Below are 16,377 nucleotides of genomic sequence, written 5' to 3'. Positions count from 1 at the left end.
GTGTGAGATGTGTACAGACAGGTGGTGTGTAAGATGTGTGTACAGACCGGTGGTGTGTGAGATGTGTTTAAAGACAGGTGTGTGAGATGTGTGTACAGACAGGTGGTGTGTAAGATGTGTGTGCAGACAGGTGGTGTGTGAGATGTGTGTACAGACCGGTGGTGTGTGAGATGTGTGTAGAGACAGGTGGTGTGTGAGATGTGTGTAGAGACAGGTGGTGTGTGAGATGTGTACAGACAGGTGTGTGAGATGTGTACAGACAGGTGGTTTGTCAGATGTGTAAACACACAGAGGATGTGTGATATACTTTGATTTTATCGACGAACACACAATACGCACTTCTCTCACAAGATCAACAACCACTTACATGCACGCTCCCATTTTCGAGAGGCCAGCGGATGACGAGCCGGCCCAGTGGTTAAAGTTTTCACTTTTCACGGGTTCGATTCCATGCGAAGCCCTTCGTCGCTGTTCTCGGTCGTGATATTAAGAGTATTTCTAAAAGCAGCGTGATCACTCACTCACATACGCAAACACGCTTGCACGCTCATAACAAAATCGAATTAAAATCGAAACACATTCATTTGTGTTGGAATAAAGAGACAAAACCCTTTCCATTTCCAATAGAAATCTCTGCATTAAAAGCAGAGTCGATTGTACGATTCCGACCATGTCATGAGTATGTGTTTATGAATCAGTCAAATAGAAATGAAACTAGGTGAGCGTATCCTGCCCGCGTCACAAACACATGCAACGGCAAGTCAACTGTTCACCTAAAAAACCACGGGAACATATGGTACAAGTCACATTAGGGAATTACAACGGACATCGTTTTTGTCACTGATGCGTCACATTAGGAAATGTCCTCCACATGTCTACCATAAGTCACGGAAAAGTCAACCACAAGGAGACATTTTATCTGCGTTTCCAAACTTAAACTGTAAAGTGTTGTATCCATTACAAAACATACAACAACATCCCCAGGCGAGACAGGACCCGCCCATTGTGAATGACACGGTGATGCGTATCTCATAATGTTACATTTCTAAAAGTAACTTTGTGTTTCCGGGCCTTACGCAGCTGTATTGAATTAGTCCTTCGTGGTCAAAACTCAATGTGTAGGACAATTCAATAACACCGCCATCGCAACAAACTGCCGGCTGATAGGGAGATACATTGCAGCTGAAAGTTTGATGACGTCAGTCAAGTGACTGACAGGTAGAAATCCCTGGCACATTTCAGCCTGAAATAGCCACGCCTACCTGTCAGCATCTCCTAGTTCGCCGCTGTTGCACTGACGCATTTAGTATGTAATTTCTTCTTCGCTGTATCACATTCATACTTCCAATCTGGACTATATCAATCAGTGCTTGTGAGGAAAATAGTATCCTTTCTCCACGTTGTAACACAAGAGAGGTCTGTCTGGGTGTTGAGGAAACAGTAGCTTGGTAATACTTTCCTCAAGACTAGGCCCACTTGAACATTTAGTCTCTGAAACCAATTTTTTTAAGACATCAATAAGAGTATTTTTTCAGTTGTATGTTAATATATGATAGAAAGTAGCCCACAGAATCTCTTTATTTTTACTGAAACTGAAGAAATATAAACTTACCAAATAATTGTAGATAAGGCTTGGAATGTTTAGGATATGGCTTGCTTCGTCGTCTACATGAGAGACGTTCGAATCCCGTTCGCCCCGATTATGTTTATATGTTTGTCAGCACCATACCCGTGCTCGTGGGTTTCACCGAAGTGGTAAACGTATGAGACCTGCTCCACTTGGGGCTTTCCTTCCACATTATAACTGGAATACTGTTAAAAGCAGCGTTAAAACCCACTCAGTCTTGTTTGCTGGCTCAGAATAGATTATGGTAAGTCGTGATATAACTTGGACATTGTTAACAATGTTCACTCACTCACTCATGGGTCGTTCGGGTAGCCTGGTGGTTAAGCGTTCGCTCGTCACGTCGAAGACCCGGGTTCGATTCTCGACATGGGTACAATGTGTGAAGCCCATTTCTGGTGTCCCCCGCCGTGATATTGCTGGAATATTGCTTAAAGCGGCGTAAAAACACTCACTCACTCACCCATCCACTGATTTCAATAAGCATTACAACCTTATTCTCTCTGTGTTGGAATCAGTGGTTCTCATCAGACTAAATACCTTGATAATTCAATGCTCAATTCAAAATTTCTCATCAGTATGAATACTTGGTTATTTCAACTAATGGCACAAATCATGTTTTGCCGCGGGATCACTGGTTCCCACGAGCATGACAGCCTTGTTCTTTCAGTGTTCGGATCAAAGGTTTTCATCGGAAAATATGAATTTGCTCTTTCAATGCAGGCATAATAATGCATGGCTTAAGTTCTTGGATCATTGGTTCTTATCAGACTAAATATCTTGATAATTCAATGCTGAAGTCATATTTGTCATCAGTATAAAAAGTTAGTTGTTTCAGTGAGTGAGTGAGTTGGGTTTAACGCCGCTTTTACATTTATTCCAGTTATATCACGGCGTGTCAGCTTAATGTGGGAGGAAAGCCCGAAGTGATGCAGGTCTCGGACGTTTACCACTTCGGTGAAACCCACGAGCACGGGTATGGTGCTGACAAACCTAGAAACATAATCGGAGCGAACCGGGATTCGAACCCACAATGATAGGTTTCTGGCGTGTCCAGGGGACGCAACTCTGCACAGCGAATCGCGGCGCCTTAGACGACTGGGCCACCCGTGCCCCCGTTAGTTGTTTCAATCTGAAACTAGTTCTACTATTATTACCGTCGTAATCAAACTGAAATATTCTTCAAAGCGCACCGCACTTGTGTATGGCGTCTTGCTGATACCCGTGCTGACAGTGATCACAGACATATGAAGTATTTGTAGTGTGAAATATGCATACCTTCATGTGCAAATGTTCAAAAACAGAAAATCCACCATCTGATTAACTAATCTCAGTTTAGCATCTATGATGATGATGGAAGTTGGAAAAAAATAGCCATTTTCAACGAATGACTGGAATATGCAGTTATCTGATGTTTTCCTTTAATCTTCCGAAATAGGCCCGTTGTCACGATGTCATGAGTTCGGCAATTGCTTTATTTTGACATAAACTTGGTGCATGTTTGCAGATGTTTAATGATGTCTTATATCGCGTGGCATAAGTATCCGGACAGCCAAACTTTAAATATTGATGTACTAGGATGAGTATGATTGTTTGTGTTAGCTTTGAGGACTAACAGGACACCGGAGAGAATACATATACAAGTGGAGGCAAGTTTGTCAATTACCTGAGATGGAAATGTAAGCGTGAGTGTACACTATAAACGCGAACAAAGGAAAACGACAGGAGATATTTATAATCAGACTTTGTAACAAGAAAAACATTTTGCCAAGTTGCCGCTTTGAGAGGGATGAGTCAGAAAAGCACACATCACACATCCGTATTAAAATATGACAAAGATGCAGTAGCTCCAGTGTGTTTAAATATAGGTGGTGTGGTGATGTCTCCTTGACTAACCCCACTTGACTATCCCTCACTTTGCCCCCCCCCCCACCCCCCCCACCCCCACCCCCCCCCCCCACCCACCCCCACCCCCCTTTATTAGATCCCCCCTGCCAGTCTCTGTTGGATAGGCATTTCTTCCATTATCGTGCTCGATCTTAACACATAAGCCACTGTGCATAGTTATTCCCCTTGGCTGCCAGGATGCGCTGGTTTTGGTTCCCAGTCATGCCTACTGAATGTCATACTGTGACATTCGTGTGGGTATTTTTACACTGTTGGCTGTGTTTTGCTGTCCTCACTAGACAAACAACCATTTCCAACCGACCTAAGTACCCTATCCATCCGATCACAACGATTTCCAAGCGACCAAAGTACCCAATCGATTGATCACAATCATTTCCACCCGACCAACGTACTCCATCCATACACTGATCACAATCATTTCCACCCGACCAACGTACTCCACCCATCCCTTGATCACAATCATTTCCACCCGACCAAGGTACCCCATTCATCATTCCGACCCACACCCTCCGCACTTAATCAACCTATCTATACACCTGATTCAATACCGTTGTGGGAGCTGAATGTCGCTGGGATATATAACACCAAAACCTCCCCATCGAACAACCCCCATCCACCCATTCCATCCTCCCCATCTCTCTTCCTCATCTTCCCCAGTAGACGTTTCCCCCAAACCGTTGTCCCCTCCCCAGTGTACGAGTCCCCTCCCCAGTGTACGAGTCCCCTTCCCAGTGTACGAGTCCCCTTCCCAGTGTACGAGTCCCCTCCCCAGTGTACAAGTCCCCTCCCCTCCCAGTGTACGAGTCCCCTGCCCAGTGTACGAGTCCCCTCCCCAGTGTACGAGTCCCCTCCCCTCCCAGTGTACGAGTCCCCTCCCCAGTGTACGAGTCCCCTCCCCAGTGTACGAGTCCCCTCCCCAGTGTACGAGTCCCCTCCCCAGTGTACGAGTCCCCTCCCCAGTGTACGAGTCCCCTCCCCAGTGTACGAGTCCCCTCCCCAGTGTACGAGTCCCCTGCCCAGTGTACGAGTCCCCTCCCCAGTGTACGAGTCCCCTCCCCTCCCAGTGTACGAGTCCCCTGCCCAGTGTACGAGTCCCCTCCCCTCCCAGTGTACGAGTCCCCTCCCCTCCCAGTGTACGAGTCCCCTGCCCAGTGTACGAGTCCCCTCCCCTCCCAGTGTACGAGTCCCCTGCCCAGTTTACGAGTCCCCTCCCCAGTGTACGAGTCCCCTCCCCTCCCAGTGTACGAGTCCCCTCCCCAGTGTACGAGTCCCCTCCCCTCCCAGTGTACGAGTCCCCTCCCCTCCCAGTGTACGAGTCCCCTCCCCAGTGTACGAGTCCCCTGCCCAGTGTACGAGTCCCCTCCCCTCCCAGTGTACGAGTCCCCTCCCCTCCCAGTGTACGAGTCCCCTCCCCAGTGTACGAGTCCCCTCCCCTCCCAGTGTACGAGTCCCCTCCCCAGTGTACGAGTCCCCTCCCCTCCCAGTGTACGAGTCCCCTCCCCTCCCAGTGTACGAGTCCCCTCCCCAGTGTACGAGTCCCCTCCCCAGTGTACGAGTCCCCTCCCCGATTCAGCAAGTATTTCTACGCACCACCCCCACATCCCTCCTTCCCCGGCATGTCGCTGAGTGGCGAGAGGTGGGTTTACGTCATGTATACACGGAGCAGATTAACACCTACGCGTTGATTGAAATGTGCACACACACAGCACGACACTCACACACCGCCAACCTCGCGCGTTCATAATCCCCTCTCGTTCAAATCCCAATAAAGGACAACACGCGTCATACATTTCAGAGATAATAACTATCATAATCATTATTAACTTATCCCTCTTGATAAATTTACAAACTTTACTACAAATTTACAAAATTTATATTCATAATCACATTGAACTGAATTGTGGGGTAGCCTAGTGGTTAAAGCGTTCGCTCGTCACGCCAAGACCGGGTTCGATTCCCCACATGGTACGTGAAGCCCGTTGTAGGTATCCGCTGTCGTTTTACAGGAAGAGTGCTAAAAGAAATGGAAAACCATATTCTCTCACGTTTATTTAAATTCCTAAATGTTGATATACAGTCGAACCTTCCGTATCCGGAGACATTTCCCTTTTATTCAAATATTGTCCGGAAAAACGAATATCCGGATATATGAATATATTGAAATTCACTGCCCGGATCCAGAAACCGTTTTTCTTGATACATGAAGCATTTTATGTGGTGTATATTTCGTTTCAAGTAAATATAGTCCGGTCTGAGAGGTTTCCGGATACCTTTGGTCCAGATAAACAGGGTTCAATTGCAATAGGATATAATATATAATCATAAGCTTATTTAACTATGATTTCTTATTAATCTAAACGATACAGTTCGCACGGTATTAGTTGCGAATTAAACCGTTATCTTTGTGTACAAGGAAGTACTTTGTAAGAAGAATTATACTGAAATAGACTCTAAAGTGAAATTAAATTTAAATGTATTTCGTGTTTTTTTTTGTTTTCACGATTGCTGTATTCTTTATGTAGATAACATCGTGTTCCTAATGATCCTTCAGTGTCATCCTTGCGGTGATACAAGGATGGTGTTTTAGGATGGAGTTGTGTAAGTATTTAGCGTTGTCTGTTTTTTCACGGCGAAAAATAACTCAAAAAACGTTTTCGTCCGAATTTCAATTTCCTGCCATTTGTACAGTTTGTGAGTGAATGATTAGTTCTTAACGCCACGTCAGGGTACAATGTGTGATGCCCATTTCTGGTGTCTCCCGCCGGGATATTGGTGGAATAACGCTAAAAGCGGCGTAAAACCATACTCACTCACTCCCTTAACGCCAAATCAGAAAGGGGGCGGTCGGGTAGCCTTGTGGTTAAAGCGTTCGCTCGTCACGCCGAAGACCCGGGTTCGATTCCCGACATTTGTATAATGTGTGAAGCACATTTCTGCTGTCCCCCGCCGTGATATTGGTGGAATAACGCTAAAAGCGGCGTAAAACCATACTCACTCACCCCCTTAACGCCACACCAGCAAGCTTTGCAGCTAATGGCGACGATGTAGAACTTTTGTTTGTTTGTTCGTTGTACTGCAGTATTCCAGCTATATGACGGCGGTCTGAAAATATACGAGTCTGGACTAGACAATCTAGTGATTGACATCATGAGCATCGATCTACGCAATTGAGATAGGTTGACATTCATCAACCAAGTCAGCGAGCCTAACCACCCGATCCTGTTAGTCGCCTCTTACGACAAGCATAGTCGACTTTTACGACAAGCATGGGTTGCTGAAGATACATTCTGCCTCCCCTGGGACTGTGTCTATTTAATCATCTTTTAAATATCAACATACATCATGATGCACCTGCATCATTGTTTGCGAAGCAATGACCACAGACAATGTGACAAAAGATATTAATATTAATATGAATCCCCCGGTGTCACAACCTTATCGACATAGTGAATATGGTTTAATATGGTAATATGACAGTATGGAACACCACAAATAAGCTTCTATAATTACATTAATGTGGGAATTGAACCCGGAACTACATTGTGACGAGCAAACACACCATCTACTGTGCCACCCAACTGCGGCTTAACGCTTTTCTTGTTATGTCAACACGATAGCTAATAACGCGTGTCTTTTTTCCACGAGCAGCTACTCGACTAACCTGTTTTATGGTTACATATAAGACAGACAAGTCACTTACATCTTCTTATATCTCATGAATCACATGAGGTGTACTTTATATGATCCCAAATCCCCACATAGGGTCACGTGATCTCTTGGCCCGAATAGGCTACACAAACAATAAACGACAGTCCCATAGCGTTGTCAAAAAGGTGATTCACTAACCCAATATTTGCAAAAAAATTGATACGCTTTTGTTGACGGTATCCAACGGATCTTTCCATTTTTTTTAATTTACGCATCATATTTCGAGTAAACAAACTGCGCCCCCATGCGCGGGCGCCGGAGAACTTATAAAGAGAATACAGCGTCAAGTTGAAAGAAACCACACGTTTTTGTCAGCTCATTGAATTCCAAACCGACTTAGCAGGGGACATCGAAACCCTCCACGTGTTGATTCGTTGAGGGCACTCTCAACACCTGTGTCTCACAAAAAGTGCTAAATACTTATTGCGAGATGGAAATTACGATTGGTATTGAGAAAAGACTATGCTATTTGAGAATAATGTGATTTTTCACGATACTGGGGCAAAAAATACCACTTTGCCTAAACTCATTATGTTTTTCATTGCGTTCACCTGCTTCTAAAATCATGTAATCTATAATATACATCTAGAGGTTGAAAAAAATGACGTTTTCGATGTTGGCTATTATTGTGACGAAACTTGTGCACCCTGGTGTACTTTTTATTATAAGGTTATACATCATAGTACGAATTAGACCCGCGGTCACTTAAAGAAAAGTGTTAGAGTCACAGAAACTTCCCTGTCCTTTAACAGGAACGCTTTACTTTACCGGCATATTACACTCTTACGCCGGGGATCGAACCACTAACCTTCCGCTCTCCGGGCAGACGCTCTATCCACTACACCAAGGATGCGGTCTTGATTAAGGAGAACATAAATTATTTATGATTTCTTAGACACGGGACCAGGATTGTAATGTTCATCAATGGCAGCTTTCTGCAACACGTACAGGTAAAGGATGACGTTCCGCAACACGTACAGGTAATTAACGGTGTTCTGCGACACGTACAGGTAAAGGATTACGTTCCGCAATATGTACAGGTAAATAACCGCGTTCTGCAAAACGTACAGGTAAATAACGGCGTTCTGCAACACGTTCAGGTAAATAACGGCGTTCTGAAACACGTTCAGGTAAATAACGAAGCTCTGCAACACGTTCAGGTAAATAACGACGTTCCGCAACACGTACAGGTAAAGGATGGCGTTCTGCAACACGTACAGGTAAAGGATGGCGTTCTGTAACACGTACAGGTAAAGGATGACGTTCTGCAACACGTACAGGTAAAGGGTGGCGTTCTGCAACACGAACAGGTAAAGGATGACGTGCTGCAACACGTACAGGTAAAGGATGGCGTTCTGCAACACGTACAGGTAAAGGATGGCGTTCTGTAACACGTACAGGTAAAGGATGACGTTCTGCAACACGTACAGGTAAAGGATGGCGTTCTGCAACACGAACAGGTAAAGGAGGACGTGCTGCAACACGTACAGGTAAAGGAGGACGTTCTGCAACACGTACAGGTAAATAACCGCGTTCTGCAACACTTACAGGTAAAGGAGGACGTTCTGCAACACGTACATGTAAAGAAGGACGTGCTGCAACACGTACAGGTATAAAGGTGACGTTCTACAAAACTTACAGGTAAATAACGACGTTCTGAAACATGTACAGGTAAAGGATGGCGTTCTGTAACACGTACAGGTAAATGACGGCTTTCTGCAACACGTACAGGTAAAAGATGGCGTTCTGCAACACGTACAGGTAATTAACGGTGTTCTGCGACACGTACAGGTAAATGATTACTTTCCGCAATACGTACAGGCAAATAACCGCGTTCTGCAAAACGTACAGGTAAATAACGAAGTTCTGCAACACGTTCAGGTAAAGAATTACGCTCCGCAAAACATACAGGTAAAGGATGACGTTCTGCAACACGTACAGGTAAAGGATGGCGTTCTGCAACACGTACAGCTAAAGGATGGCGTTCTGCAACACGTACAGGTAAAGGATGGCGTTCTGCAACACGTGCAGGTAAAGGATGGCGTTCTGCAACACGTACAGCTAAAGGATGGCGTTCTGCAACACGTACAGGTAAAGGATGGCGTTCTGCAACACGCACAGCTAAAGGATGGCGTTCTGCAACACGTACAGGTAAAGGATGGCGTTCTGCAACACGTGCAGGTAAAGGATGGCGTTCTGCAACACGTAGAGGTAAATAACCGTTCTGCAACACGTACAGGTAAATAACCGCGTTCTGCAACACGTACAGGGAAAGGAGGACGTGCTGCAATACGTACAGGTAAAGGAGGACGTGCTGCAACATGTAAAGGTAAAGGATGACGTGCTGCAACATGTAAAGGTAAAGGATGGCGTTCTGCAACACGTACAGGTAAATAACGACATTCTGAAACACGTACATGTAAAGAAGGACGTGCTACAAAACTTACAGGTAAATAACGACATTCTGAAACACGTTCAGGTAAAGGATGACTTAGGAAACATGCATACATACGCAATATTCTACAATGAATTTCATTTGACAGATACAATTAACTCGCGAAAATAACCCAAAAGTGGTAAACGATTCGGAAATTCGCATTTTCTGTTGAGCCTTGACTCTTTGTCAACAAATAACACACACGACGAAACCCGACATTCAAGTTTCATATTTAAATTTCATATTAAGACGCTATCTACCCGATTTATGTAAATTTACACACGCTCCAAATTAACCGCATAAGTGATTAATCTACATTTTCAAGCCGCCTTTACCACAACCCCGAATAATACGTGCAGTCATTCAGCCTGGTGGTCTGTGTTTTCACGCACGCGTTCAATCCATATGGATAATAATCTGCACCCTATGTTCATGTAGCATCACTTAGAAACATTATCTGCACACCAAGTGCAGCAGAAAAAGCTGAATACACAATCCAAGTTTTCAACCATCTTAAGGTCCTTCTATGAACTTGGAAATTTATTGAAATTTAGTATTGTACATATTTGCCTTCAGGGCATGGGCGTCTCATTATAAAGTTGATATTTCCCCAAAATAAAGCGACCTCTATACAGGTCATATAATAGGGATGTTCAGGTGTGCGGTATAAGCTACGATGTAAGTTAAGGGTCCTTACATTTAATATATATATATGTATATACACTTGGTAGGGGTGGAGAGTTGGGAGGGGGTATTTTTGTTATAGGTTTGTTATATATTCGGTCACTGCTTTAAAACATACACTTTACTTCTCTGATACGTATATTTTTAGTCGGATATCAGCCAACATCATTATCATTATCATTATGTACAGATTTAAAAAAAAAATGCAGCAAAGAGGGTTTGGGTGATCCTGGCACAGTCAGGCTGGTTAGCCTCACCATCAGCTCACAGTCCTTGCCCCCTCTACACGCAGCCCAAACAGCGAATGGGACTTCTCCCAGGAAGCGCTGCCCAGTCAAACCCACCCAGAACTTTTCGGAGAATGTGAAGACTCCCCAACACTGCAGCCTTCTGCATTACCCAGACTGCCAGAAGGGCTGTTTTCCTGGTTTGATTGGGAGGTACCAAACCGAAGACACCGAGAACAATGGGGAGTCGGACAACTTGGTACTTGGGATGAAAGCTCGACATTTCAAAAGCGTGGTCTGCATATTTGCCATGTTTTTCCTGAATCTTGTCAATCACATTAGCGTCAAAAGGGACAGAAGATTTAATGATATAAATGATTTCTTTGAATTTATGAAAAAGGACAAGATCAGGTTTGTTGGTCTAGGTAGGTCTGAGGCCGTATACGGGCCTATTCCAAAGAATTTTGTATTTATCATTTTCCATGACGCCCTCTACATATTCTGGGTAGTACCATGGATGGACCTCTGTGTCAAAACCACAAGCATGGCGAAGACGCTAATGAAATGATCGAGCCACTCCGTCGTGTCGCTGATGATACTGTGTTGGTGCCAAAGCTGTGCATCCACTGACAATGTGTTCGACAGTATCATTCGATTCATTGCATAATCTACATTTCATATTTACATTTTGATGCAAAATCACACATTGACGTTTGTCATTCTTCTCCTACAACTGAAGCAAAAGTATATTTTTTTCAAGTATGTTCCGGAATAAATGATTATTTTTATGTTTCCCTCCTCCAGATGCTGTCGTGCCCTGTCACCTGCTGAATCATCAAATGTTTCCCGAAACGGGAGAGCGAGAAAAGCATATATAAATACACTTTATGGTGTACATTTCAATATATTTCCTGTAAATGACAGTGATTTACATAATTATTTAACAGTTATCCCATCACCGAGCAATGTCGATGGCTTGTCACTTGCAGTCAATGATGCGGGTGACAGGGCTGGCGGCTTGTGAGAGGTAGAAATTGTTTATGATATGGTGATCGATTGACAGGGATGAGTTTATTTGACAGCTAACGACTGCATCAGCTGTTGGAGAAGATGACGCGGACGATAATGAGAAAATATCCTCGAGACAATCTGTTGAGAATATGTACAACGTCATATGACATTGCTGCGACCCACGTGTTTCTGGAACAGGAGATCTATAAGTACAAGATCGTGTTACATGGCTTTAAGCCAGACCTTGTAGTATTTGGGTTTGTCGGTTTGAAAAATATCGAATTTTCTCTTTATTTCTTGAAAGCTGTTATATTTAGAAAATGTATTTTTACAATATATTCATTTATGTTTAAGGATTCGAGAAATAAGGATTATCTGGAAATGTAGAGTATGTCTGTATTTATGCTGTTATGAACTGCGGGTTAAGGAAAGTACGCGCCCAGTTTGATGGTGGCTAAAAATGAAACAAACATGAAATAGTTATTTGAAGGTGATGTATTTCATACGGGTACCCTAGTTATTATTTGGACATTAGTGAGTGAGTGAGTATGGTTTTACGCCGTTTTTAGCAATATTCCAGCAATATCACGGAGGGGGACACCAGAAATGGGCGATTTGGACATTAAGTTTGCAGTGTTTTGGCGACTGTTTTCAGCCTCGTAAAGTTTTGATAACGTTTGTAAGTTTTTGGTCAAGTGGTATACTTTCTTTTGCCCGGCAGTGTATTTATTCATGTTTTTCATGTAAGAGTAGAATATATCCGTGTGTATCTTGTTATAAATGTATGTTATAGCAATGCTAGACATACGAATGATACATACAGAAAACTTATGAAGTAGGCATACATATTTTATAACGATAAATATAATAAATTGACAACTGTATAAGAAATCCTAAGTTGTACAACGAAAATCGAATCTAACTCCCTACAAACACCCCCCCCCCCCCCCCACCCCCTTTCGCAAAACCCACCCAAACCGCAAACCCACTTAAAACACCCCCAAAATAAAATATAACACTCTAAAAATATCTTTTGCAAAATAAATTAAATGTTTCGCCATGAACAAGCTAAAGTTTACCAAGAAAGGCCATAAAAGTGTAAAAACCGTTTGAAATAAAACGAAATGCTAATTACTTTCTTGCTGACGTCATCAACTCGGGTCATGTCTGTGTCTATACTGCGTGAAAGACCTTTAACCTCTTTCCGGAATTTTCCTGATTAAAAGTTCTCGCTTTCGTCTACCTGTCACGTGATAGGCGCGCGCGCAGCATATTTTCTAATTTCTCTGTAGGGTGTGTGGCGAGAAGCGGAATTATAACTTGAATCATGCGGAGACTTGCAGTATTAACCTCAGTTGTAATGGCAATATGAGGCATTCCGGCCCACAGGAGCCGTGCTCGTTGTTGACTTTCTCTGTGTAATTTGAATGAAAATCAACAAATTTGCCCCATAACATCCGGGAGATATGGTCGGACTGAAATGGCTGGCCATTAAATATTTGAACAAAATTGTCAGTATGAGGCAGAATTCTGAAGAGTGATCCGACCCTGGTGCTTGGATTTACTGACGGGGGACTGTTGGAATTTTAAATGACATTAGGCTACTTGCCGATATCTCTGTACACACACCCACATCTCCCTCAAAACATTCCCCCCTCTCCCCTTACCCCCCACCCCCCTCACCCCCTCCCTCCCCTGTCACCCCAGCGGTATGGGCCAGCTATCGCTTATGTGTTGTGCATACGAACAAAACGTGTCGCCGAAACAATCGTTAACTAGGAAAATATTGAAACGAAGGCAAGCGGAGAAAGAGAGTTAAAATTGATGCTATACTTATTGAAACTTGCATCGTTATCTGTGGTTAGAAGATGAAGATGGGGATCTTGATAAATAATCTTTTTGCGTGATCTTTGCTAACAAAATCATAGTTTTAATCTAGTGTCATTTAATCAAGATGCGTCAATCACCCTCTAAGGGTTATTTTAAAAAATAAATAAAATGAGATTATATTTTAAGTTCTCAGATTTGACATTTTTACTTTTTAGTGTGCGGAAATGTCGGTCGTTAAACAACGTAACTCCTTACAAGAGATATCGGTTATAAATATGCTACTAAAACGTTTAGGAAACACGATTCATTAATATTACCGTAGTTAATCTGTTAAACCACCCTAATCTTCATATTACAATAGTTGATCTGTCATGCCTTGATAGATTACTATAGTAATATGAAAGAAACGAATTGTCTTAACCTTTTTTGGAGTAATATATTCAACAGAATTGACAGAAGAGGAATCTGTCGATGGGTCAACGGGGAACCCGTCTGTACGAGAAAGGCTGCGGTGCAGCGCGTGACACATTCTCTACGTTCACGGTAGGCAGCGAAATACCACTGTGTGGAGTTTCGAGAACTCTCACAACTATGACGTCATGAGTAATGGGGCTTGGTCATGTGCGTGCTAGGTGTGATATTAAACTTATTTCGTGGACATGTAGACCATAAATATTTTATGAGGACATGTAAAAAAGAAACAGTGCAACTGAAATGATATCATTCCCAGCCAAATTGAAGTTAAATTGAATAAGTAATTTGTATGTCAACAAGTCAGTTTCATTTGTTGTGTCCGTCTTTAATTATTTTTCCGCAATTATATTTTCCCCTGGCAGTTTATTTTTCAATCAAATCCTCCACAAGAGTAACACAAGAAATTCTAAAGAAGCAAATCCCATGATAATAGTGTCCGAAAGAAACCCAGAAAATGTGTACGCGTGTGTGCCTTCAGAGGGAGACAATCGCGAAAATTCGAAACAAATCTGCCGTATTCAGACAATTTTGAAGAAAAGTGTAAAATAATTTCATTAGAAGGAGACCGTCTGTAATTGCAAAAATGTAAATTCCTAATTGAAAAACGACATTTCTCCTTAAAAAGTAATTGTCATTTGGCAAAACGGTAATGTCACTCGGTACCTTACTGCGTGGTGATACGTTCTATATGGTACTGCGTGGTGATACGTTCTATATGGTACTGCGTGGTGATACGTTCTATATGGTACTGCATAGTGATACGTTCTTTATGATTCTGCGTGGTCATACGTTCTATATGGCACTGCGTGGTGATGCGTTCTATATGGTGCTGCGTGGTGATACGTTCTATATAGTACTGTCTGGTAATACGTTCTATATGGCACTGCGTGGTGATACGTTCTATATAGTACTGTCTGGTGATACGTTGGACGCCTTAGTAATATTATCGATATCATACGGCATGGTACTGTGGTGGATATCGTACTACATGGGTGCTATGTTGGATATCATACTGCATAGTACTGTGATGCATGTCATACTGCATGGTTATGTTTCATATCGTACTGTATTGTAATGTTTCATATCATACTGCATGGTAATGTTTCATATCGTACTGTATTGTAATGTTTCATATCATACTGCATGGTAATGTTTCATATCATACTGGATGGTAATGTTTCATATCGTACTACATGGTGATGTTTCATATCGTACTGCATGGTTATGTTGCATAACGTACTGCATGGTAATGTTTCATATCATACTGGATGGTAATGTTTCATATCGTACTGCATGGTAATGTTTCATATCATACTGCATGGTAATGTTTCATATCATACTGCATGGTAATGTTTCATATCGTACTGCATGGTAATGTTTCATATCATACTGCATGGTAATGTTTCATATCGCACTGCATGGTAACGTTTCATATCGTACTACATGGTGATGTTTCATATCGTACTGGATGGTAATGTTTCATATCGTCCTGCATGGTAATGTTTCATATCATACTTCATACCGTGTCGCACGTGTAACTGTAACACCACACTGTATGTTTCATCGTGTCGAAGATTGGTCTTGGGGACTTCATGACACTGGTATTGTAAAGTTTTAATCTTCCAATGGAAATATATGTTTGATTTCATGTCATTTAGTCATAAATTTTAAGCAGTTTATCTCACACATGATAACCTTGCATATGTCAACATCTTTTTAAAAACCATTTCAACATCTAATGTTTCATATGTGCATGCACTGCCTACAGCCGGTAACATTATGGTGGTAAAGTATTTTTTTCCGTGCGTCTCGCATGAATATATTATGGATTAAACCACGATGATGACGTCCAGCTATTGTTACTGCAGTTGATTCTGAGCCAGGAATTCACCTTTGGGGCTCGTTGATTCTATTTCCGGAATCAACAGATTTGAGTGATTTCTCCATTTCTGAATGAATGAAAAAGCTTACCCTGACAACACACGAAACCCCACCCCACAACATATGCCCATCCCACACGTGCATCTTCATCCCCACCTCGCTTCAAGCCCCCATCCCACTTCAACCGCCATCCCACTTCAACCCCCGACCCACTTCAACCCCTGCCCCCATCCATGTACATATCCACCAACACATACAGCAGCTATAGGACGTATGAATGAATGGGATCCACGAAACAAGCGCCTCGGCACATAACAATAGTATTTTCACTATTATCAGATCAACGCGGAAACATGACATTTGCGGCTACCTAATGCCGTTACCTAGGCTCCCGGTGGCTTCTGTCGCTCCTCGAGGGCTCGAAATACTAATCCTTGTCATTCTTAACTATTTAAAAACCGCTTCCTTGAACTATTGTTTTCGCGTGTAGGTGTGATGGTTTTTTTAGGCTATACATGTACTTAACTAAACTCGGCCACGGAAATCGGCTTTAAAATTTCCGAATGCGGTTTTTAAGAAGGAAAAGTTCAAAT

At 42.8% G+C, this 16,377-nt stretch overlaps 2 protein-coding genes across 2 annotated transcripts; one reads left to right on the top strand and one right to left on the bottom strand.

Annotated features, from left to right (window-relative positions):
- The first annotated feature begins 4,095 nt into the window (after positions 1-4,095).
- On the top strand, positions 4,096-5,217 carry LOC139448091 (uncharacterized). The gene has a single exon (XM_071229607.1). It carries the CDS (start codon positions 4,096-4,098, stop codon positions 5,215-5,217), a length of 1,122 nt encoding a protein of 373 aa, XP_071085708.1.
- A 2,904-nt stretch (positions 5,218-8,121) lies between these two features.
- Positions 8,122-10,900, bottom strand: LOC139448081 (DNA-directed RNA polymerase subunit beta''-like). The gene is made up of 2 exons (XM_071229595.1): positions 10,811-10,900; positions 8,122-8,745 (listed from the first exon to the last, which is right to left on the bottom strand). Exons 1-2 carry the CDS (start codon positions 10,898-10,900, stop codon positions 8,122-8,124), a joined length of 714 nt encoding a protein of 237 aa, XP_071085696.1.
- Between the last annotated feature and the right edge of the window lie 5,477 nt (positions 10,901-16,377).

This window comes from Haliotis cracherodii, unplaced genomic scaffold, assembly GCF_022045235.1.
Source record: "Haliotis cracherodii isolate W230 unplaced genomic scaffold, xgHalCrac1.p SCAF_10, whole genome shotgun sequence".
Lineage (NCBI taxonomy): Eukaryota > Metazoa > Mollusca > Gastropoda > Lepetellida > Haliotidae > Haliotis > Haliotis cracherodii.
The sequence above is the reverse complement of the archived record's forward strand: the minus strand, read 5'-3'. Positions and strand labels throughout refer to the sequence as shown.

Coding starts and splice junctions, on each gene's coding strand:
- LOC139448081 (XM_071229595.1), bottom strand. CDS start 10,900: ATGGCAAATATGCAGACCACGCTTTTGAAATGTCGAGCTTTCATCCCA. Junction 8,746..10,810: donor CATTGTTCTCGGTGTCTTCG/GTTTGGTACCTC, acceptor TACGTGTTGCAG/AACGTCCTCCTTTACCTGTA.
- LOC139448091 (XM_071229607.1), top strand. CDS start 4,096: ATGTCGCTGGGATATATAACACCAAAACCTCCCCATCGAACAACCCCC.